A 25,028-nucleotide genomic window follows, 5' to 3' on the forward strand; every position below is an offset into this window, starting at 1 on the left:
TAGTGCCTTATTGCAAACAGGATGCATGTTTCAGAATATTTGTATTCTGTACAAGCTGCCTTCGTTTCATTATGTTATTAAAGGTTAGTATTTTGGAGTACCTACAATGTTGTTGATTCATCCTCGGTTTTCTCCTATCACAGCCATTAAACTCTGTTTTAAATGGGCCTCATGGTGAAATCCCTGAGCAGTTTCTTTTGTCTCCGGCAACTGAGTTAAGGAGAATGCCTGTGTCTTTCAAGTAACTGGGTGTATTAATACACCATCCAAAGTACATTTAATAACTTCACCATGCTCAAAGGGATATTCAATATCTGCTTTTTTTATGCTATTATAGACATGCTTCAAGGTAGATGTTGAGACCTAGCTGGCGGCACCACACGGTGACCCAGACAGGAACCGTATCACCGGGTTAGCCTGTCAGTCAAGCGGGACGGGATGGGCGATCAAAGAGTCATGTGACAGCGAAGAACGGAGGAGGGATCTGGAAGCAACAGACATTCCAACAAACCTGTCCTAGCTGCTACACCCAGTATCCAGAGGTGTGGGTCAGCGGCCAGCAGGCAGGGGGCAGCAGAGATTCCAGAACCAGCAGTCAATACAGCCAACAGTGGAGGAGAGATGGACAGTGGCATTAGGCGGGGTCACACTATTTGCACACATTCACACGCACGCACAACCTAGACACACACAGACACAGAGATTGGGCCAGAGGGCTGGCTATTCAATATCAATTATTACAAATTACAGTAATAATCAACTACAGTTAAGAGCAACATCATACAATTTAACACATGATAAAGATAACAACACAGTGGGTAAGGGCTGAAGCAAAACATATTCAATAATATGATACTATATATTTTTATTAGTTGTTTATAAATACTGTTAATTCATGTATTATTACTGAACCAAGGTCTGTGTTCATCTAACATTCAATCACACAGTATCAGTAACATACTCAGGTCAGAGGGTTGGAGAATGTTAAAAGGTATTGCCAATGGATAGTGTTAGTACTGTAGTGGACTTTGACTTGCTAAAACAACATGCAACACATAGTAATCAAGTGAATTTCCTGAAAAGAAAGTTTTGGTTTTAGACTGGTATCTCCACAGCCTTGAGAAAATGGTCTCTTTCAACAAATACAGTGCATGGCGGCAGAATTTCACTCACTCTCTTAACACATGTAATATACTGTATGAAGAATCTGATAGCAGGAGTGTCAGGCTGAGGTAAAGAGAGGTGAGGAGAGGGGCGGGAAGGAGGTTGATAGGGGTGAGGTGCGGATGGGGTGTGGAGGTGGAGTACAGAGAGAGTAGAAGAGGTTGTAAATAAATCTCAACCACTATCGCTGGTGTTACTCACTCCCTAGCTGTGGGTTATGCGCGGGGGCCATAGCCAGCCTCTAGTAGGGTTCATTATGGCTGGCAAAGGCCAACTTTATCCTCCATCACGTTCAGCTATGACTGGGCCAAGGAGGGCAGGAATAGCCCCTCCAGGAGAGGTTATGGTTACCTACCTGCACGGTGACTACAACTATGGCCAGGGGATTTGTCCTAGTAAGGTCACATGGCCAGGGAAAACTCTGGAACCAAACTCTAACTAACCAATACAACAACTATAGAATTATTAACATTATCATTGAGTGGTTTTTGGTCAGCGAGTTAGATTGCTTTCTATGCTTTCAACACTGGGCAATAAAGTCACAGATAGATTTATGCCTCTATCTAAGCCAGAACCATTTCTGATCTCAACCTCTACGGCATGTTTTCCTATCGTAGCTCAACATCAGAGTAATCAACGCCTGACGATTCAGGCACTCTAAATAGCTTCATAATACCTTTATAAAGATATCAGAATTTTTCAGACATGGTTTTTGTGTTGGCTTGTGTGGCAAAAACCCCATCATCACCTCTCATGTTTTACAATTAATAATGTCTGGCATCCAGAGACAGCTTCCATCCATCATACTGTATGTCCCAACACAGACATTAAGAAATGGGTTTGTTATGGATGCTGCTACCGTAGTATGGGACAAGTTGTGAGGCTGCTGTTGACGGAGACTCTCACAATCAATCCTAATAGAATCATGGTAGAACATCATGGAATCATGGTAGAACAAAGGTGTGTCATAGGCACATAATAAATGAGGTGAAAATGACAGACAGCCAGGGAGAAATCCAAACCCAGTCTAATAGAAATTATTAGCAGTAGAGGCATAATCCAGATTGGATTTATGCAAGAAAATAAAAGGCATGTGATATATCAGAAATCGTGTAATATAATAATATAATATAACCTAAAATATTGTCATATAATTATACAGACCATAAATGTTCAACATTTTGTTTTCTTGGAAAGCTGTGAGTGTTATTATATAATATAATATCAGTACTTGTTGCATTTACAACTTGTCTATTTTTTTTATTTAATCTTTATTTAACTAGGCAAGTCAGTTAAAAACAAATTCTTATTTACAATGACGACCTAGGAACAGTGGGTTAAATGCCTTGTTAGACTTTTACCTTGTCAGCTTGAGGATTCAATCTAGCAACCTTTCAGTTACTGGCCAAACACTCTAACCACTAGGCTACCTGCCACCCAAGTCCTAAATCTAAGTCCTATCATCAACTGATTTCAGTCAGTGTATAGCTGCGGATTGACTGCATTGTTTGAATGTTGGCATAATGGCAGTTAATTTGAAAAATGTATGGAATTATTCCTCTAAAACTGGCTGCCTAGTTAGCTAACAAACATACAGTACAGATACATTCTTCAAATTCATGATTTTGGAGAATATCTTATCACAGCACAGGCAAACCATGGTTGACCAACTCACTGACCAAAATGGCTGCCCTTAATCCCATCATAAGAAGCTTCATGTCCATTCTAGCCAGACCGGTTGCTGCTTTAGCCAACTCCATTGTCATTTAGTCAAAAATAAAATAATAGCATACAGTACCATAGTTTTGATTTGGCCAGACTTAGGCTACATAACAATGCAACTTGCGCCTAGCAACTCAAGACTAGATAACGCCAGAAACAAATATGGCCACCATATAGAGGCTCAGAGGTTGAAACGTGAGAAGCATGTTCTACATACGTTGGCAGACAGCTGGGTAGTCAGGTTGGCCACTTTTTCCTGGGAGTTCTCCAGCTCACGTCTCAGCTTGCGGATTTGCTGTGAAGAAAATGACAACAACAAGGTCCTTTAAACAGGCAGTGCAGGAAAACATATCATTTAACATAACTCCATACTGTGCTTTTCCCCACATCTCAAAGCGCCTTACACTGTATGGTGATATATGGCATTGGGTTTTGGCTGGGTAAGGTGCATGACACAAAGTAAGCTGATAAAAAATGTAAATGAATATGAAGTTTTCCGGATGGGAGAGGATGAGATTATAAAGTAGGAAACCTGATGAAAAACAATAGACACATGGTTATAGCATGGTATAGCAATATCACTGCATGTCGAGTTACTCTGAACATGCTAAATAAATCCATTAAAAACACTGGAAAACAACAATGTTTCAGGTCCTAAAGCACCGCTGAATGGATGGACGTGAACAGTACGGATGGACGAAAGCGAATGAGATGATATTTGGAAGATGAAGACAAGGCGAGAGTGGAACAGCAGATCAGCCTTACCTCTCCTTGTATCCGCTCCTCTGTCTTAGAGAGCATAGTAGGACGGAAAGAAGAAACAACAAGAAAGAGAGAGAGTGAACTTGGGAGAGTGAACTTGGGAGAGTGAACTTGGGAGAGAGAACTTGGGAGAGTGAACTTGGGAGAGAGAACTTGGGAGAGTGAACTTGGGAGAGTGAACTTGGGAGAGTGAACTTGGGAGAGAGAACTTGGGAGAGAGAACTTGGGAGAGAGAACTTGGGAGAGTGAACTTGGGAGAGAGAACTTGGGAGAGAGAACTTGGGAGAGAGAACTTGGGAGAGAGAACTTGGGAGAGAGAACTTGGGAGAGTGAACTTGGGAGAGAGAACTTGGGAGAGAGAACTTGGGAGAGTGAACTTGGGAGAGAGAACTTGGGAGAGAGAACTTGGGAGAGAGAACTTGGGAGAGAGAACTTGGGAGAGAGAACTTGGGAGAGTGAACTTGGGAGAGAGAACTTGGGAGAGAGAACTTGGGAGAGAGAACTTGGGAGAGTGAACTTGGGAGAGAGAACTTGGGAGAGAGAACTTGGGGGCAGTGGATGATACGGTTGGTTAAGGTAGTTTCACAGTAGCTCTGTAAGTCTGGCCTTAGGTTGAAGGCACTATCCTGGGTTTACAGAGGGTAGTGGGTTCAGACTGCATCCTATAGGAGTTCAGCAGGGTAAAAGCAGGGTAGAATAGCAGGGTTACCCAAATTCGGCCTGCGGGAATTATTATAATTGTTTTAATACTTTTCGTTGTTGGACATGAAATACTGTAAAATCACCAGGAAATTAGGTTAAAGTGATTTTAATTTAGGAAATGTGTTCCCAAGTATTCCTACGCATAAATAGGCATATGTGATCGTATCCCTAGAAAACGATATCTGTTTGGGTGTATTGCGGTCAATTTGCAGTGTATAAATGATTTAAAACTATGTTCTGCCCTCCGGACCATCCATTCAAGGAAAAATCGGCCCATGGCTGAATGTAATTGGGGAGCCCTGTCCTATATTGGGGACTCCTGGCCTATATTGGGGTCCCATGGCCTATATTTGGACCCATGGCCTATATTGGGGACCCATATGCAATAATGGGTACCCCTGGCTTCTATTGAGGACCCATGGCCTATATTGGGAACCCCTGGCTTATATTGGGGACCCCTGGCCTATATTGGGGACACCTGACCTCTATTGGGGACCCCTGACCTCTATTGGGTACCCCTGGCTTATATTGGGGACCTCTGGCCTATATTGGGGACCCCTGGCCTATATTGGGGACCCCTGGCCTATATTGGGGACCCCTGGCCTATATTGGCGACCCTTGGCCTATATTGGCGACCCCTGGCCTATAGGAATTATATAAGGACACCAATTGTGAATTGTTATCTGGCATGTGTTTGTGTATCAGTAGCAGTCAAACCCCTTTATATAAACATATATATAATGTAAACATAATGGTAAAGAGCTGGGTAAACAATGAAGTAATCTATAAACCATGGACAAAGTTGTAAAGGAGAGTAAAGCCCATGTTTTGAGGTAAAAAGTCGTCATTGACAGCTCTGGAACTCATCAATGACATGGCACAACATGTCACCTCACTTCAGGCATGTTTTTAATCCAAGAGAGAAACACTACATGGTTGTATTTCTACAGTTGGCAGGCCAGGTCTGTATCACACACAGTCATGTCATTGTGAAGGGACCAACTGTTATAATAGTGAAAGTATATCCTGTAGGCACACAACAGCTGAGCCCAATAACTGTTTCTGGATGATTTAATCATTCTAGTACTCACCGAGGAATAGTTGGATGAAGTGTTTGATGCCAAGGAGAGGACAGAGCCATGGACTGAACACAGAAGAGACAGAGAGAGCAACATCATTCCACATGGTTTAATACTGACATATGCCATATTCACACTTCACAGAATATGCTACAAAGTGATTCATCTATCGTATTCAGATTTGTAAAAAAATACGTTATAGCCAGTAAACCTGCTACTGTGAGTGTAGATATACAACAAGGTATGAATTACAGTTGACCTGTGGCAGGATATAAGTACTTCATAGAAAACAACATAAAATATAACTCAACGCTGACAATGTTGAAGAAGAGATGAATGATTATAGAGGAGTGACAGAGAAAACTGGGTCACCTCATGACACCTTTACATAACACACATCTAACATGGAGGCACTCTCTCTTTCTCTCTCTCTCTTTCTCTCTCTCTCTCTCTCTCTCTCTCTCTCTCTCTCTCTCTCTCTCTCTCTCTCTCTCTCTCTCTCTCTGTATTGAGAACACAGCCTCAAGGAGACCATTAGAGGGTTGTCTAGGCTGGGGGCCTGCAACATAACGGGAATGTGTTCCACAGGGTTGGAAGAAGATCAGTTTCCCTTTAGTTGATTCAGGGAGTGAATAAATAGAAATGTCAAGTCATGAAAACTCAACAGTCACTCAAATGGAAATGGTGAAGGTGCATAAAGATGGCGGTCCCCATGTACCCACCACAAACGCCACATTTTTTAAGTTCTCCGTATTGTACAGTGCTCTCCGTTACAATGTTTTTGTATGTTCATTAGCACAATATACATAATCCCAATTCAAGCTTCAACACGGGCACAATTTTTTTTTTTTTTTTTAAGTAGATTGTGCTGATTTTTGGGCACCATATAGCACATTGGTTTAAAAAGTCTGTGGATAGTGATCAAACGAAGACGTCATATTATCGTTTATTATATCTTTATCCACCTTCGCTATTGGAATTTCAATGAATTTCCTGAATTGAAATGGAGCTGACCTCAAACCTGGTCTCTTTATTAACTAAGGGCCTCAATTGAAGAAGGATAAGCCAACATGGGCCAGCCATAGAAATGGAGCCATAGGGCCAGCCATAGAGATGGAGCCATAGGGCTAGCCATAGAAATGGAGCCATAGGGCCAGCCATAGAGATGGAGCCATAGGGTCCAGCTTTAGAAATGGAGCCATAGGGCTATCCATAGAAATGGAGCCATAGGGCTAGCCATAGAAATGGAGCCATAGGGTCCAGCTTTAGAAATGGAGCCATAGGGCTAGCCATAGAAATGGAGCCATAGGGCTAGCCATAGAAATGGAGCCATAGGGTCCAGCTTTAGAAATGGAGCCATAGGGCTAGCCATAGAAATGGAGCCATAGGGCTAGCCATAGAAACGGAGCCATAGGGCTAGCAATAGAAATGGAGCCATAGGGCTAGCCATAGAAATGGAGCCATAGGGCTAGCCATAGAAATGGAGCCATAGGGCTAGCCATAGAAATGGAGCCATAGGGCTAGCCATAGAAATGGAGCCATAGGGTCCAGCTTTAGAAATGGAGCCATAGGGCTAGCCATAGAAATGGAGCCATAGGGCTAGCCATAGAAACGGAGCCATAGGGCTAGCAATAGAAATGGAGCCATAGGGCTAGCCATAGAAATGGAGCCATAGGGTCCAGCTTTAGAAATGGAGCCATAGGGCTAGCCATAGAAATGGAGCCATAGGGCTAGCAATAGAAATGGAGCCATAGGGCTAGCCATAGAAATGGAGCCATAGGGTCCAGCTTTAGAAATGGAGCCATAGGGCTAGCCATAGAAATGGAGCCATAGGGCTAGCCATAGAAATGGAGCCATAGGGTCCAGCTTTAGAAATGGAGCCATAGGGCTAGCCATAGAAATGGAGCCATAGGGTCCAGCTTTAGAAATGGAGCCATAGGGCTAGCCATAGAAATGGAGTCATAGGCCTAGCCATAGAAATGGAGCCATAGGGTCCAGCTTTAGAAATGGAGCCATAGGGCTAGCCATAGAAATGGAGCCATAGGGTCCAGCTTTAGAAATGGAGCCATAGGGCTAGCAATAGAAACAGAGCAATAGGGTTCAGCTTTAGAAATGGAGCCATAGGGCTAGCCATAGAACTGGAGCCATAGGGCTAGCCATAGAAATGGAGCCATAGGGCAAGCAATAGAAACGGAGCCATAGGGTCCAGCTTTAAAAATGGAGCCATAGGGCTAGCCATAGAAACGGAGCCATAGGGTCCAGCTTTAGAAATAGAGCCATAGGGCTAGCCATAGAAATGGAGCCATAGGGCTAGCCATAGAAATGGAGCCATATGGTCCAGCTTTAGAAATGGAGCCATAGGGCTAGCCATAGAAATGGAGCCATAGGGCTAGCCATAGAAATGGAGCCATAGGGTCCAGCTTTAGAAATGGAGCCATAGGGCTAGCCATAGAAACGGAGCCATAGGGTCCAGCTTTAGAAATGGAGCCATAGGGCTAGCAATAGAAACGGAGCCATAGGGTTCAGCTTTAGAAATGGAGCCATAGGGCTAGCCATAGAAATGGAGCCATAGGGCTAGCCATAGAAACGGAGCCATAGGGTCCAGCTTTAGAAATGGAGCCATAGGGCTAGCCATAGAAACGGAGCCATAGGGTCCAGCTTTAGAAATGGAGCCATAGGGCTAGCCATAGAAACAGAGCCATAGGGTCCAGCTTTAGAAATGGAGCCATAGGGTCCAGCTTTAGAAATGGAGCCATAGGGCTAGCAATAGAAACGGAGCCATAGGGTTCAGCTTTAGAAATGGAGCCATAGGGCTAGCCATAGAAATGGAGCCATAGGGTTCAGCTTTAGAAATGGAGCCATAGGGCTAGCAATAGAAACGGAGCCATAGGGTCCAGCTTTAGAAACAGAGCCATAGGGTCCAGCTTTAGAAATGGAGCCATAGGGCTAGCAATAGAAACGGAGCCATAGGGTCCAGCTTTAGAAATGGAGCCATAGGGCTAGCCATAGAAATGGAGCCATAGGGCAAGCCATAGAAATGGAGCCATAGGGCTAGTAATAGAAACGGAGCCATAGGGTCCAGCTTTAGAAATGGAGCCATAGGGCTAGCCATGGAAACGGAGCCATAGGGTCCAGCTTTAGAAATGGAGCCATAGGGCTAGCCATAGAAATGGAGCCATAGGGTCCAGCTTTAGAAATGGAGCCATAGGGCTAGCCATAGAAACAGAGCCATAGGGTCCAGCTTTAGAAATGGAGCCATAGGGTCCAGCTTTAGAAATGGAGCCATAGGGCTAGCAATAGAAACAGAGCCATAGGGTCTAGCTTTAGAAACAGAGCCATAGGGTCCAGCTTTAGAAATGGAGCCATAGGGCTAGCAATAGAAATGGAGCCATAGGGTTCAGCTTTAGAAATGGAGCCATAGGGCTAGCAATAGAAATGGAGCCATAGGGTCCAGCTTTAGAAACAGAGCCATAGGGTCCAGCTTTAGAAATGGAGCCATAGGGCTAGCAATAGAAATGGAGTCATAGGGTCCAGCTTTAGAAATGGAGCCATAGGGCTAGCAATAGAAACAGAGCCATAGGGTTCAGCTTTAGAAATGGAGCCATAGGGCTAGCCATAGAAACTGGAGCCATAGGGTTCAGCTTTAGAAATGGAGCCATAGGCCTAGCCATAGAAATGGAGCCATAGGGCTAGCTTTAGAAATGGAGCCATAGGGCTAGCAATAGAAACGGAGCCATAGGGTCCAGCTTTAGAAATGGAGCCATAGGGCTAGCCATAGAAACGGAGCCATAGGGTCCAGCTTTAGAAATGGAGCCATAGGGCAAGCCATAGAAACGGAGCCATAGGGTCCAGCTTTAGAAATGGAGCCATAGGGCTAGCCATAGAAACAGAGCCATAGGGTCCAGCTTTAGAAATGGAGCCATAGGGCTAGCAATAGAAACAGAGCCATAGGGTCTAGCTTTAGAAACAGAGCCATAGGGTCCAGCTTTAGAAATGGAGCCATAGGGCTAGCAATAGAAACAGAGCCATAGGGTCTAGCTTTAGAAACAGAGCCATAGGGTTCAGCTTTAGAAATGGAGCCATAGGGCTAGCAATAGAAACAGAGCCATAGGGTTCAGCTTTAGAAATGGAGCCATAGGGCTAGCTTTAGAAATGGAGCCATAGGGCTAGCAATAGAAACGGAGCCATAGGGTTCAGCTTTAGAAATGGAGCCATAGGGCTCGCCATAGAAATGGAGCCAGAGGGTTAGCCATAGAAATGGAGCCATAAGGCTAGCAATAGAAACTGAGCCATAGGGTCCAGCTTTAGAAATGGAGCCATAGGGTCCAGCTTTAGAAATGGAGCCATAGGGCCAGCTTTAGAAATGGAGCCATAGGGTTCAGCTTTAGAAACAGAGCCATAGGGTCCAGCTTTAGAAATGGAGCCATAGGGCAAGCCATAGAAATGGAGCCATAGGGCCAGCTTTAGAAATGGAGCCATAGGGTCCAGCTTTAGAAATGGAGCCATAGGGCTAGCAATGGAAACGGAGCCATAGGGTCCAGCTTTAGAAATGGAGCCATAGGGCTAGCCATAGAAACGGAGCCATAGGGTCCAGCTTTAGAAATGGAGCCATAGGGCTAGCCATAGAAACAGAGCCATAGGGTCCAGCTTTAGAAATGGAGCCATAGGGTCCAGCTTTAGAAATGGAGCCATAGGGCTAGCAATAGAAACAGAGCCATAGGGTCTAGCTTTCGAAACAGAGCCATAGGGTCCAGCTTTAGAAATGGAGCCATAGGGCTAGCAATAGAAACGGAGCCATAGGGTTCAGCTTTAGAAATGGAGCCATAGGGCTAGCAATAGAAACGGAGCCATAGGGTCCAGCTTTAGAAACAGAGCCATAGGGTCCAGCTTTAGAAATGGAGCCATAGGGCTAGCAATAGAAACAGAGCCATAGGGTCCAGCTTTAGAAATGGAGCCATAGGGTCCAGCTTTAGAAATGGAGCCATAGGGCTAGCAATAGAAACGGAGCCATAGGGTTCAGCTTTAGAAATGGAGCCATAGGGCTAGCCATCGAAATGGAGCCATAGGGCTAGCCATAGAAATGGAGCCATAGGGCTAGCAATAGAAACGGAGCCATAGGATCCAGCTTTAGAAATGGAGCCATAGGGCTAGCCATAGAAACGGAGCCATAGGGTCCAGCTTTAGAAATGGAGCCATAGGGCAAGCCATAGAAACGGAGCCATAGGGTCCAGCTTTAGAAATGGAGCCATAGGGCTAGCCATAGAAACAGAGCCATAGGGTCCAGCTTTAGAAATGGAGCCATAGGGCTAGCAATAGAAACAGAGCCATAGGGTCTAGCTTTAGAAACAGAGCCATAGGGTCCAGCTTTAGAAATGGAGCCATAGAAACAGAGGGTCTAGCTTTAGAAACAGAGCCATAGGGTCCAGCTTTAGAAATGGAGCCATAGGGCTAGCAATAGAAACAGAGCCATAGGGTCTAGCTTTAGAAACAGAGCCATAGGGTCCAGCTTTAGAAATGGAGCCATAGGGCTAGCAATAGAAACAGAGCCATAGGGTCTAGCTTTAGAAACAGAGCCATAGGGTTCAGCTTTAGAAATGGAGCCATAGGGCTCGCCATAGCAATGGAGCCAGAGGGCTAGCCATAGAAATGGAGCCATAAGGCTAGCAATAGAAACTGAGCCATAGGGTCCAGCTTTAGAAATGGAGCCATAGGGCTAGCCATAGAAACGGAGCCATAGGGTCCAGCTTTAGAAATGGAGCCATAGGGCTAGCCATAGAAACAGAGCCATAGGGTCCAGCTTTAGAAATGGAGCCATAGGGCTAGCCATAGAAATGGCGCCATATAGGCCAGCTTTAGAAATGGAGCCATAGGGTCCAGCTTTAGAAATGGAGCCATAGGGCTAGCCATAGAAATGGAGCCATATAGGCCAGCTTTAGAAATGGAGCCATAGGGTCCAGCTTTAGAAATGGAGCCATAGGGCTAGCCATAGAAATGGAGCCATATAGGCCAGCTTTAGAAATGGAATGATATATTTGTATACAGGTTACTTACATGTGCTAGCTGTCTCACAGTCATCCCCAGGCTCGCGGAAGGATCCAGAGCGCATCATGCTCTTTGGCCGGTCGGCCAGTGACATGGTGCTGCCCAGTGGAGAGGTGCCATACAGGTCGAAGGCCATGTCGTTGGTGGGGATACTGTTGGAGCGGATTATCCTGGGGGCACCGCTCGGGATGGGGGCAACTGGGAGGGCAGGAAGGTTGGCATGAGTAAGAGGCAGGCTGGCAAAGAAACTGTATGAGGCACGCACGTACACTACATACTCACACACTCACACATATCTGCACTCACTCACACACTGACACAACGACACACACACACACACACACAACGACACACACACACACACACACACACACACACACACACACACACACACACACACACACACACACACACACACACACACACACACACACACACACACACACACACACACACACACACACACACTCCCGAGGGGAACCTCACCCTGATGACACAGTGTAAGGAGACACTCAGGTTCCACAAACAGTTAAAGTGATATACAGTATGTATATACTGTACATACATAGCATTGCTTTACTCAGAGCGTCTTTTATATCTCCTGCCTATTCACGCTTCATCAGTACACATATAAGAAATCATCATATTTTACTGACACAGCAAAATCTTAACTATAAAATAAATATTTAACTATGTAACTTGATAAGTTCTGAATATGATTAGATTCATTTCTGAACTATAACGTCAACAGGGTGTTAATGTACTTGAGTGGATACACATTTACTGTATTCACAGGCTCATACTAAAGGAGCGTTATGTGTTTTTGTCATTCAACACGACCAACATCACATGGACTCAAAGTAAATGCATCCGTTACTGCTGCTTTCAACCTGTGCCTTAAACCTTTCAAATGTATCTGTGTTGAAATACAGACCAGCAGGACGATTAGTCTGAATGAGAGTTTAGAGTTACACAGAGTTTTCCAGTCAGTCTTCAGACCTGCAGGGCTGTGGATGGATAAAGGTGCAGTAGACTGAGACTCACCCACGTTAGTGAGGACAGCCTTGCCAGAGGAGAGGTGGGGAATGTGGGTGGGCGATGGCAGCTGAGGGGGGCTTTCGCTCTCCATCAGGCTCACTGCGGTGTGAGAGTGACGCCTCTCCTTCCCCTCCGACTGATCCTCTGACAGACCAGAGCTGTAGCGACTGGAGCAGGGCATGGAGAAGAAAGCAACAATTAAACCTCGGATGAGAAAAATATACTACATCATTTGTACATTGGATACAGCAAATGTGTCATAAAACAATGAAAAACTTACTTGACATACCCTAATCCTTTCTTGGGTAAGGTGTTCCTGTCTGTTTGCAAACTTGTAGAGAAAGAACAAGACAACAGTAATTACCTTTTCTGCAATCAAAGATAGTAGAACATCGTGTTATTAATAATATCTCAGATGCAGTAGAAAGATGGCAACAGTTTGATCATAGTATGTTCCCACATACAGATACTGACTGGTGAAGTACAGGGTTTCGAAACCTATTCCACCTCATCATCAGGGTCTTGCTCCTGTCTAGACCCACCTGTCTGGGAGATTGAGGGAGGTCCTGCTCCCAGCACCCCAGGTCCCCGTGCTCCTCGTTTCCTCCCTGTCCCTGTCTCTGTAGCTGTCCCTGTCCCTGTCCCTGTCTCTGGACTCTGCCCGGATATATCCTCCGCTGGGAGGGACACTCATGGTGAGTGGAAGTGACTCCATGCTGCGGTGTAGGCCAGACAGTTTGGGGTAGAGCAGCGGAGAGCCGCCCATGGACAGGGTCTGGCTGGGGTAGCAGCTGGGGGAGTCGAGGTGCAGGATGGGTGCTGGGCTAGGGGTGAGGCCCCGGGGGATGGTGCTGCGTGGCCCGGACCCAGCCAGGTCCTGGAGCTTGGAGTAGGGGGGCACTTTAGGAGGGAGGTCCTGAATGGTCACGCACGAGTCCAGGCTGTTGGAGTTGACCTTGTCCAGGTGTGCCAGGCTGGGAGGCCGACCCAGAGATTTGCAGCTCAGCATCCTATGAATTAAACATGAGACACAGAATGTCAGATCCAGCACCATCCAGAACTACGAAGGCTCCAGAGACCCTGCTTTTCTGGACTTGTTCTCAGGCCTGGCATTAAAAAGACATGAAAACACGGCACGCAAAATGACAGTGACTTGCTGTGTTGTTCTCTTATGTCTATAAAGCGGTTTGAGTAGTTAAAAAATTACACAGTAACTCTTCCTAAAATATCTTAGAACATTCAGCTGAGCAAACTGGGTCGACACTAACAGAGTAATATATGTAGCTGGTTCTATAAACCCCAAACCACCGCAAAAGGAGTACTTCAACTAAAAATTGCACAATTGTAATGTAATGTAGGAATGTATCTGGATGGTGACTTTACCTCTGAGTGGTGGGTGATGAGAGCTCAGGGTATTTGCTGCTGCTGGCCCTACGCAACCCATGCAGTTTGGCGCTAGCCTCCCCAGTAGAATCACCCTGACAGTCTGCCATCTTCAGAGAGCCACACAGGGAGCCCATATCAGACGCCACTGCCTTGGCCTTAGCCCTCTCCTTCTCCTTCTCCCTGTCTGTCTGGTTGACAGGGCCTGTGCTCCCTCCTCGACTGGCCCCCTTAGTGCTTCCACTGCCAGTCTCTTTGCCCCTGGGGCCGGGGCAGGCCATGGTGACAGGCTTCAGGCTGAGCAGGCCGGGGTCCATGCCGCTGCTGGCGGGCCGGGCCGACCCAGGGCGGCCGATCAGGCTGAGGGTGCTGGACTTGGCGGGGCGTGGCAGGCTGCGGTACTGGAGGCTGTTACGGGCGCTGGGCCCCAGGAAGCCCCCCTCCTCACTGCCGGTGGCGTCAAAGCTATTCTTACGTCCCCCTCTTCCTCCTCCTCCTCCAACTCCCAGAGGCTTCACTGGGATGCCAGAAGACTTGGGCATCTTGCCCAAGGTGGCAGAGCCACTAGAGATGGTACTGCCCCCTGCTGTCATTACGGTGGCGGTGCTGGTGGTCGGGAGCCTCTTGTAGCCGAACGAGGCCCCGGCAGAGGGCTTGACCAGGCCGGATGGGGGCTTGCGGAGTTCCCGGTGCTGCGGAAGATGATCCCTCCCGGCGTCAGAACGAGATCGCTGCAGCCCAGCAGACTTCACAGACATCTTTGTCTTGTCCACCGCCCTGTGGTCACTCTTTGGTGCTGCAGAGAGAGAGAGATAAATGTCTTCATTCTTTTGGAACTTTTGTGAAAGTAATGTTGAATGTAAAAAATTTAAAAAATCACTTTTGTTTATTATCTACTTCACTTGCATTGGCAATGTTAACACATGTTTCCCATGCCAATTAAGCGCTTGAATTGAGAGAGATTCAACCATACCATTATCATTAGTCATGATTAGTCAGCTACCAGCTGTAATAATGAGTGGAGCTGAAAGTGGACCATTACATATAGATCAAGAGTGAAAGAAAGCATCAGTCAACTGGCTGGATGTGGATGACAGCATCATTACTAATGTTGGACGACCAGAACCGTACCCTATGGCTTAATGGCTACTTGGTCACATAAAAGCAGCTGTATATAACAAGAAACATGTGTATATGATTAATGTTCCCTAGATGAAGACAACTAGTCACCAACATACAGCCACAAACATCTCAGAGGTACTGCAGACATGTCTGTGTGACAAACTGGGCCCTTGACCAAGACGTAATGCAATGCAACAGGCAAATACTTTGGTGACTGACAAAATTAGGGAAAGGCTTAGTTTTTATTAATCGCACTCTGTAACTTGTGCATTCATATTATTCTGGAAACTTGACATGTACAAGTCACAAAAATGTTTCTCAGACACATTTATAAATGCATGCATTATTGGGGGGGGAACTAAGCTAACATATGAAATTGTTTTAAGATGATCACTCCATCATTTTAGGACCCCTGTAGGTATACATTTGTTTTATTTAATTTGGTCTTTATTACTATAGCCCATAGACACACATTGAATAACAAACACATGAATAAATGGCAAAACAGACAGAACAAACACATGAATAAATGGCAAAACAGACAGAACAAACACATTAATAAATGGCAAAACAGACAGAACAAACACATTAATAAATGGCAATACAGACAGAACAAACACATTAATAAATGGCAAAACAGACAGAACAAACACATGAATAAATGGCAAAACAGACAGAACAAACACATTAATAAATGGCAATACAGACAGAACAAACACATTAATAAATGGCAAAACAGACAGAACAAACACATTCATAAATGGCAAAACAGACAGAACAAACACATTAATAAATGGCAAAACAGACAGAACAAACACATTAATAAATGGCAAAACAGACAGAACAAACACATTAATAAATGGCAAAACAGACAGAACAAACACATTAATAAATGGCAAAACAGACAGAACAAACACATTAATAAATGGCAAAACAGACAGAACAAACACATTAATAAATGGCAAAACAGACAGAACAAACACATTAATAAATGGCAAAACAGACAGAACAAACACATTAATAAATGGCAAAACAGACAGAACAAACACATTCATAAATGGCAAAACAGACAGAACAAACACATTAATAAATGGCAAAACAGACAGAACAAACACATTAATAAATGGCAAAACAGACAGAACAAACACATTAATAAATGGCAAAACAGACAGAACAAACACATTCATAAATGGCAAAACAGACAGAACAAACACATTAATAAATGGCAAAACAGACAGAACAAACACATTAATAAATGGCAAAACAGACAGAACAAACACATTAATAAATGGCAATACAGACAGAACAAACACATTAATAAATGGCAATACAGACAGAACAAACACATTAATAAATGGCAAAACAGACAGAACAAACACATGAATAAATGGCAAAACAGACAGAACAAACACATTAATAAATGGCAATACAGACAGAACAAACACATTAATAAATGGCAAAACAGACAGAACAAACACATTAATAAATGGCAAAACAGACAGAACAAACACATGAATAATGGCAAAACAGACAGAACAAACACATTCATAAATGGCAAAACAGACAGAACAAACACATTAATAAATGGCAAAACAGACAGAACAAACACATTAATAAATGGCAAAACAGACAGAACAAACACATTCATAAATGGCAAAACAGACAGAACAAACACATTAATAAATGGCAAAACAGACAGAACAAACACATAAATAATAAATGGCAAAACAGACAGAACAAACACATTAATAAATGGCAAAACAGACAGAACAAACACATTAATAAATGGCAAAACAGACAGCATAAATGGCAAAACAGACAGAACAAACACATGAATAAATGGCAAAACAGACAGAACAAACACATTAATAAATGGCAAAACAGACAGAACAAACACATTAATAAATGGCAAAACAGACAGAACAAACACATTAATAAATGGCAAAACAGACAGAACAAACACATTAATAAATGGCAATACAGACAGAACAAACACATTAATAAATGGCAAAACAGACAGAACAAACACATTAATAAATGGCAAAACAGACAGAACAAACACATTAATAAATGGCAAAACAGACAGAACAAACACATTAATAAATGGCAAAACAGACAGAACAAACACATTAATAAATGGCAAAACAGACAGAACAAACACATTAATAAATGGCAAAACAGACAGAACAAACACATTAATAAATGGCAAAACAGACAGAACAAACACATTAATAAATGGCAAAACAGACAGAACAAACACATTCATAAATGGCAAAACAGACAGTAAAAAAATTATCATAAGGAATTAGGTGTTGAAGTGTCTGGCAAGTGTTTTTTAGACACATATTTAACCCCTTTTTTCTGTTGTTAAAACACTACATTCATCCTCCCATTCACTTTTTACACGGGTCCCGGGTTTCCTTCAGATGAGACTCATGACATTTGTGAGGGTTGTAAAAAGCAGAATATCCCCTTTCCATAGTGGGATCATAATAGTTTGTAGCCCAAACGGTTCGGTACCTGCAGACAGAAGCTGTCACATCGGCTGAACCGACTTCCCACTGTGATCTTGTGATCTCCTCTTTCCATAGACTGGTCATATTAGTTTGTAGGGCAAACTGTTCGGACGCTAAAGACATTATCATCAGAAGGCTGATTTTCTGGATGTCTCATGGTCTGACAAATATCTCTCTATCCCGGCCACCTTCCACCGCAGGTGTGGAATGATGATATCGGTGGATTGAGGCGCTGCCCAAGGAAAATGATTTCTCTAGCTTAAACTGACACATTTTAATGGCTATTCTTTTAAAATGATGTTACTTAGATTGATGAACGGGCGCGTCAATAGACTCTTAAGGAATAACAGAGGCGTTATAAAGTAACAGTGCATGTCACTCAGTCAGGGAGAAAAGGTGAAGAAGGTGAGTTAAGAAAGCAAAAGCAGAGAGCAGTAAAATAGCTGCCAGTCTTTCCCATGTGACATAACCTCAATTGGATACCGTCAATGGAATTGAAAGCAGCATAACTGATTGGGGAAATTAAAAAGAAAATAGTGTCTGTTCGGGAATATCACAAGACTGCATTTTCAGCCCAGAGAATGATGCCAAAAAACATAGAGCCTCCTAATCAGCCACATTAATCAGACAAATAAGCGGTCGAGGGCATTACAATAAATTGCATCAGTCAGGAAATTGAACTGCAGTTTGATTGTTTCCTCTATTGTTCAATCATAATTAGATTGCGAGGAATTAAATAACCCCTAAACACAACATTATTGCTGTGATCAGATGGATGAGTCACTACACATCATTGTAATCTGCTGCATTTCATTACCAGCAAACAATAGAGCCATAGAACTGGCTTTAGGCTGAATAAAAGGTAATGCTCTACATTGCACACCAGTGGAGGCTGCTGAGGGGAGGATGGCTCATAATAATGGATGAAATGGAGTGAATGGAATGGTATGGAAAGTGTGTGATACCATTCCATTCACTCAATTCCAGCCATTGTACTCCATTCCAGCCATTATAGAGAGCCATCCTCCCCTCAGCAGCCTCCACTGCTGCACACTCTTGCTACTATGTCTTAGTCTGAAAAATATGCATTTTTACTTGAACTATGAATCAGAGAAAAATATGATTGAAAAAAAAAGAGTTAATAAAGAAACAAGTCACACACCCGCCATTTGAAATGCCATACTAGACTTTGTACTGTTGGAAAGGAAACCTTTTGTTGCTGTTTAAATGTCATTTTCCTACTATTACTGCCCATAAAGGTTCATGTGGTATCTGTAGTCCTCAAACTCAGGTATGGAGCGAAAATATGTTCAAATTCATTATACATTTTTTCCCCCTTTATTTAACCAGGTAGGCCAGTTGAGTACACCTTTATTTAACCAGGTAGGCCAGTTGAGTACACCTTTATTTAACCAGGTAGGCTAGTTGAGAACACCTTTATTTAACCAGGTAGGCCAGTTGAGTACACCTTTATTTAACCAGGTAGGCTAGTTGAGTACACCTTTATTTAACCAGGTAGGCCAGTTGAGTACACCTTTATTTAACCAGGTAGGCTAGTTGAGAACACCTTTATTTAACCAGGTAGGCCAGTTGAGAACACCTTTATTTAACCAGGTAGGCCAGTTGAGTACACCTTTATTTAACCAGGTAGGCCAGTTGAGAACACCTTTATTTAACCAGGTAGGCCAGTTGAGAACACCTTTATTTAACCAGGTAGGCCAGTTGAGTACACCTTTATTTAACCAGGTAGGCCAGTTGAGTACACCTTTATTTAACCAGGTAGGCCAGTTGAGTACACCTTTATTTAACCAGGTAGGCTAGTTGAGAACACCTTTATTTAACCAGGTAGGCCAGTTGAGAACACCTTTATTTAACCAGGTAGGCCAGTTGAGTACACCTTTATTTAACCAGGTAGGCCAGTTGAGAACACCTTTATTTAACCAGGTAGGCCAGTTGAGTACACCTTTATTTAACCAGGTAGGCCAGTTGAGTACACCTTTATTTAACCAGGTAGGCCAGTTGAGAACACCTTTATTTAACCAGGTAGGCCAGTTGAGAACACCTTTATTTAACCAGGTAGGCCAGTTGAGAACAAGTTCTCATTTACAACTGCGACCTGGCCAAGATAAAGCAAAGCAGTGCGACAAAAACAACAACACAGACTTACACATAAACAAACGTACAGTCAATAACACAATAGAAAAAATATATGTACAGTGTGTGGAAATGTAGAAGATTAGGGAGGGAAGGCAGTAAATAGACAATAGAGGCAAAATAATTACAATTTAGCATTAACACTGGAGTGATAGATGTGCAGATGATGATGTGCAAGTAGAGATACTAGGGTGCAAAACAGCAAGAAGATAAATAACAATATGGGGATGAGGTAGTTGAGTGTGCTATTTACAGATTGGCTGTCTACAGGTACAGTGATCGGTAAGCTGCTCTGACAGCTGATCCTCAAAGTTAGAGAGGGAGATATAAGACAAAGAATGCTTCACAGACAGTGTTTTACAGTGAGTTTTGTCTTTGATAAGAAGCATGGGAAGATTAACCAAGAGAGAAACCCAAAGAGATGATCCTTGTTCTGTATGGAATACACTGGCATTTCTTCTCAGTGTTCTTGTACAGTACTAGGCCTTCCAATCAAACTCTGGCACAGACTTTCAACATTTCATTTGGTATCAAGCAGATATCTGCTGGCCGTGGCTACTCTCCATGTGGAATCCATTTAGGGGAGGTTATGGACGACAAAGATATCTTGCAAAACAAGTTAACAATCATGTTTCCTCCCCTGAAGATGTCACGCCATTCATACTTCTACTTTAACACAAACACACTCTTTATGAATGCAAGCAGTAAAAACCCTTTCCTGTATAGCAGTCACTTGGAATAATGATTTCAATATAATCATCAAATTCCTAAATTACTCCCAACTCAACAGGACCAACAACAAGGTGTATAGTGGAGAGAGAGAGAGAGAGAGAGAGAGAGAGAGAGAGAGAGAGAGAGACAGAGAGAGAGAGAGAGAGAGAAAGAGAGAGAGAGAGACAGAGAGAGACAGTGAGAGAGAGAGAAGAGAGAGAGAGAGAGAGAGACAGAGAGAGAGAGAGAGAGAGAGAGAGACAGAGAGAGAGACAGAGAGAGAGAGACAGAGAGAAAGAGAGAGAAAGAGAGAGAGAGAGAGAGAGAGAGAGAGAGAGAGACAGCGAGAGAGAGAGACAGAGAGAGAAAGAGAGAGAGAAAGAGAGAGAGAGAGAGAGAGAGCGAGAGAGAGAGAGAGAGAGAGAGAGAGAGAGAGAGAGAGAGAGAGAGAGAGAGAGAGACGTGGGCCCTGGCAGTAAACACCCAAAATACTAAAATAATGATTTTCCAGAGAAGATCCAGATCTCAGGGAATTAGACCAAAGTTCACAATTGGTACAAAATATATATAGTACTGCACACACTACAATTACTTAGGTTTAAAAATAAGCTCAACTGGGCACATTAATGATACAGTGAATGAACTGAGAGACAAAACAAGCAGGGCATTCTACGCCATTAAAAAACAAACTCAAATTGAATGTGTCATTGAACCAATTGCACTTTATGGCAGCTAGGTGTGGGGTCAACTTGCAAAACAATATTTCAACCAATGGGACAAACACCCCATTGAAACCCTGCATGCAGAGTTCTGTAAGATTCTCCTACGTGTCCAGAGGAAAACTACAAACAATGCATGCAGGGCAGAGTTAGGCCAATATCCACTAATAAACTCCAAAGAGAGCAATTCAGTTTTAGAAACATCTAAAATACAGTGACCCCCTCTCATATCATTACCAAGCCCTGCAATACCAAGAGCTGAGCAAAAAATATAGTCGCCTCATCCAGCTGGTCCTGGGGCTGAGTTCACAAACCTGTTCTACTAACACACTGAAGCCTCAGGACCAGAACATCCAGTCAATCAGATCAAAACCAGTTACAACACAGTCCAAACAAAACATCATTATTATTGGGAAACACAAGCACAAAGCAAAATGCTGTGCTATCTGGCCCTAAATCGACTATACACCGTGGCAAACTATTTGACCATGGTTACTGATCAAAATCTTAGAAAACCCTTGATGGGGGCCTCCCAAGTCGGGCAGTGGTCTTGGGCACTGCATAAAAGTGCTAGCTGTGCCTCTTTAGATCCTTGTTCGAGTCCAGGCTCTGTCGCAGCCGGCCGCAACCGGGGGGTTTGGCTGGGTCGTGTTTTGGAGGACACGGCTCTCGACCTTTGACTCTCCCGAGAAGCAGCAATGGGACAAGACTGTAACTACTAATTGGATATCACGAAAATGGGGAGAAAATGGGATTAAAAAATATTTAAATTTTACAATTTCAAAAACTTGAGAAAGTACAGGCTTGCCATTGAGAAGGGTAGACACAGGAAAACAAAGGCTGTGCAACCACTTCACTACAGCAGAACCCGAGATAGAGAGTTTCATTTCCCCTTATTCAATGTTTCAAAGACCTCTATGATAAGGATAGGCTATATGTGCTGTTGGGTCGGGGACACAGAGAGCTGTGGGTTGGCAGCGCACTACATTGCTGCCTGCCATAAGATCAGGGACAGTGTCCTTTATGCTTATTGTTATTGTTCAATGTGTGGTTATTTTGACCCTTGGTTATTGTTGTTACTGTTGTCTTGTTGACAATATTGATTATTATTATTAATGATGTTAATATTGTAAATCTTCAAAGTAAGCTTTGGCAATATGTACATTGTTACATCATAAAGCAAACTGAATTGAATTGAGAGAAAGAGAGAAAGACCTTAGAGTGAGAGAAGCAGAGCGAGAGAGGCAGAGCGAGAGAAGCAGAGCGAGAGAGGCAGAGCGAGAGAGGCAGAGCAAGAGAGGCAGAGCGAGAGAGACAGAACGAGAGAGAGACAGAGATAGAGAGAGATAACACATGTTATTCAATCTGACCTGCCACTTTGAGCACGCTCTGAGAGGTGTGGGTAATGGGTGAGGTCACGCCCACAGGAGGGTGGCGCCCCTTCTTATTAAAGTTCCCTGGCTGTCCCAGGATCTGGGGCTTCCTCAGTTCCCCTTTGACCCCTGCATCCTCACTAGCACCCTCCATGGGTCTCGAGGACTTCCTCCACTTGCTGGGGGTCTCGGTCTTGAGGCTCCCAGTTTCGTAGCTGCCCCCGTCCATCTTGCGTGCGGCCTTGGCATCCTCACTGTACCAGGACAGGCCACTTTCCACCAGGGAGCGCTTCTCAGCATCGGTGCGGAGCTGCATAAGGACATATATAGGGACATAACCATTGAGATATGAAGTATTCTGCAAATGGAAAAATTATATTTGTATGGTCACAATGTTAAACACAGTGTTGAAGTCAATTCCATTTCAGTTCAATCAATGAATAAAAATAATGGAAATTCAGATTTAGGAATTCTTGAATTTTCTGAATTTAACATTTTTATTGTAGGGGTCATGTGAGAGGCAGCCAGGTGTGTGTGCGTGTGTGCGTACATATGAGACACTGTGTTTGTTATCTCTGCCAGAACCTCAGTTTACACTCAGTAATCTCTGCTGTCCCGTCTGAGTGCCTGTCTGCATTTCAGAGAAAGAGCATGTGGGAGGAAACTGATAAGCCTGTACTGTTTAACATCAGAGATTCACTGCAGTCACTATGTTATGATCTGCGGAGTCTTTCACTGCAGTAGTCGCTAATAGAAATAATGAATCAAGGATGAATCATGTTCTCCTTTAAATCCCATAATGGATGATCAGTATTTTTGACTTGGCGTTCTGAAGCCACATTACATACTCATGACATGCATTGTGGATGACGTGCTACATGAAAGGTTGGTCAATCTGGGCTGATTTAACAGTGTACTCGATTCCAAATCCCCCAGTCTTGCTTCAGCTATTTTCACAATGTTTTTCAACGCCCTCCCCTTTCTAGGCCACTGCTACCATATTACGTAACGACTGCTCTTTCGTGGTCTGCGGGGCAGGCACAATATTAACTGTCCAATTAAACTGGAACCAGCTGAGAATGATTAACTCTGACCTTTCCTTACAATAACGTTCAGCACGGTGGCCAAGGATGGGAATGGCTAAAACAATATAGTACCTTCCTGTAGGGCACAATTCACCTCAACTCTATTGAATCACCTCTGCTCTCCTCTTTGTTGAGCAGCGCAAGACTCATTCATCAAAACAACAAGGACACAATGCTGTTTCACCTAACGCGTCCCTGAGCAGAAGTCTGTTAATACAATGTTGTTGTTCGCATTTCGGCGAACAACAACATTGATGAATACGCTGATTCGGTGAGCGAGTTTATTAGCAAGTGCATCTGTGATATTGTACCCATGTTGACTATTAAAACCTTCCCCAACCAGAAACCATTGATTGATGGCAGCATTCGCGCAAAACTGAAAGAGCGAACCACTGCTTTTAATCATGGCAAGGTGACCAGAAACATGACCAAATATAAACAGTGTAGCTATTCCCTCCGCAAGGCAATCAAACAAGCTAAGCATCAGTAGAGACAAAGTAGAGTCACAATTCAACAGCTCAGACACGAGACGTATGTGGCAGGGTCTACAGTCAATCACGGATTACAAAAAGAAAACCAGCCCCGCCGGGGACACCGACGTCTTGCTCCCAGACAAACTAAACAACTTCTTTGCTCGCTTTGACGACAATACAGTGCAACTGACACGGCCCACTACCAAAACCTTCAGGCTCTGCTTCACCATAGCCAACGTGAGTAAAACATTTAAATGTGTTTTTAACCCTCGCAAGGCAGCCGGCCCAGACCAGCTGGCTGGTGTGTTTAAGGACATATTCAATCCATCCCTGTCCCAGTCTGCTATTCCCACATGCTTCAAGAGGGCCACCATTGTCCCTGTTCCCAAGAAAGCGAAGGTAACTGAGCTAAATGACTATCGCCCAATAGCATTCACTTCCGTCATCATGAAGTGCTTTGAGAGACTAGTCAAGGATCAGATCACCTCCACCCTACCTGACACCCTAGACCCACTCCAATTTGCTTTCCGACGGAATAGGTCCACAGACGACACAATCACAATCAAACTGCACATTGTCCTAACCCATCTGGACAAGAGGAATGCCTATGTAAGAATGCTGTTCATCGATTACAGCTCAGCATTTAACACCATATTACCCTCCAAATTCGTCATTAAGCTCGAGATCCTGGGTCTCGACCACACCCTGTGCAACTGGGTCCTGGACTTTCTGAAGGACCGCCCCCAGGTGGAGAGGGTAGGAAACAACATCTCCACCCCGCTAATCCTCAAGACTGGGGACCCACAAGGGTGCGTTCTCAGCCCTCTCTTGTACTCCCTGTTCACCCATGACCGCGTGGCCATGCACGCCTCCAACTCAATCATCAAGTTTGCAGACGACACTACAGTGGTAGGCTTGATTACCAACAATGATGAAACATCCTACAGGGAGAAGGTGAGGGCCCTCGGACTGTGGTGTCAGGA

The 25,028-nt window shown here is 43.9% G+C and overlaps 1 protein-coding gene across 1 annotated transcript in view; it reads right to left on the reverse strand.

Annotated features, from left to right (window-relative positions):
- LOC118389616 (neuron navigator 1-like) overlaps positions 1-25,028 on the reverse strand; it is a 145,046-nt gene that overhangs the window by 53,197 nt on the left and 66,821 nt on the right. Inside the window, exons 5-13 of the mRNA XM_052526526.1 lie at positions 22,485-22,797; positions 13,893-14,688; positions 13,052-13,519; positions 12,799-12,840; positions 12,516-12,676; positions 11,481-11,669; positions 5,442-5,494; positions 3,652-3,675; positions 3,104-3,181 (exon numbers count right to left, since the gene is read on the reverse strand). Coding sequence (XP_052382486.1) covers positions 3,104-3,181; positions 3,652-3,675; positions 5,442-5,494; positions 11,481-11,669; positions 12,516-12,676; positions 12,799-12,840; positions 13,052-13,519; positions 13,893-14,688; positions 22,485-22,797 — 2,124 coding nt within the window. The remainder of the gene's footprint in view (positions 1-3,103; positions 3,182-3,651; positions 3,676-5,441; positions 5,495-11,480; positions 11,670-12,515; positions 12,677-12,798; positions 12,841-13,051; positions 13,520-13,892; positions 14,689-22,484; positions 22,798-25,028) is intronic.

This window comes from Oncorhynchus keta, chromosome 10 (genome assembly GCF_023373465.1).
Source record: "Oncorhynchus keta strain PuntledgeMale-10-30-2019 chromosome 10, Oket_V2, whole genome shotgun sequence".
Classification (NCBI taxonomy): domain Eukaryota; kingdom Metazoa; phylum Chordata; class Actinopteri; order Salmoniformes; family Salmonidae; genus Oncorhynchus; species Oncorhynchus keta.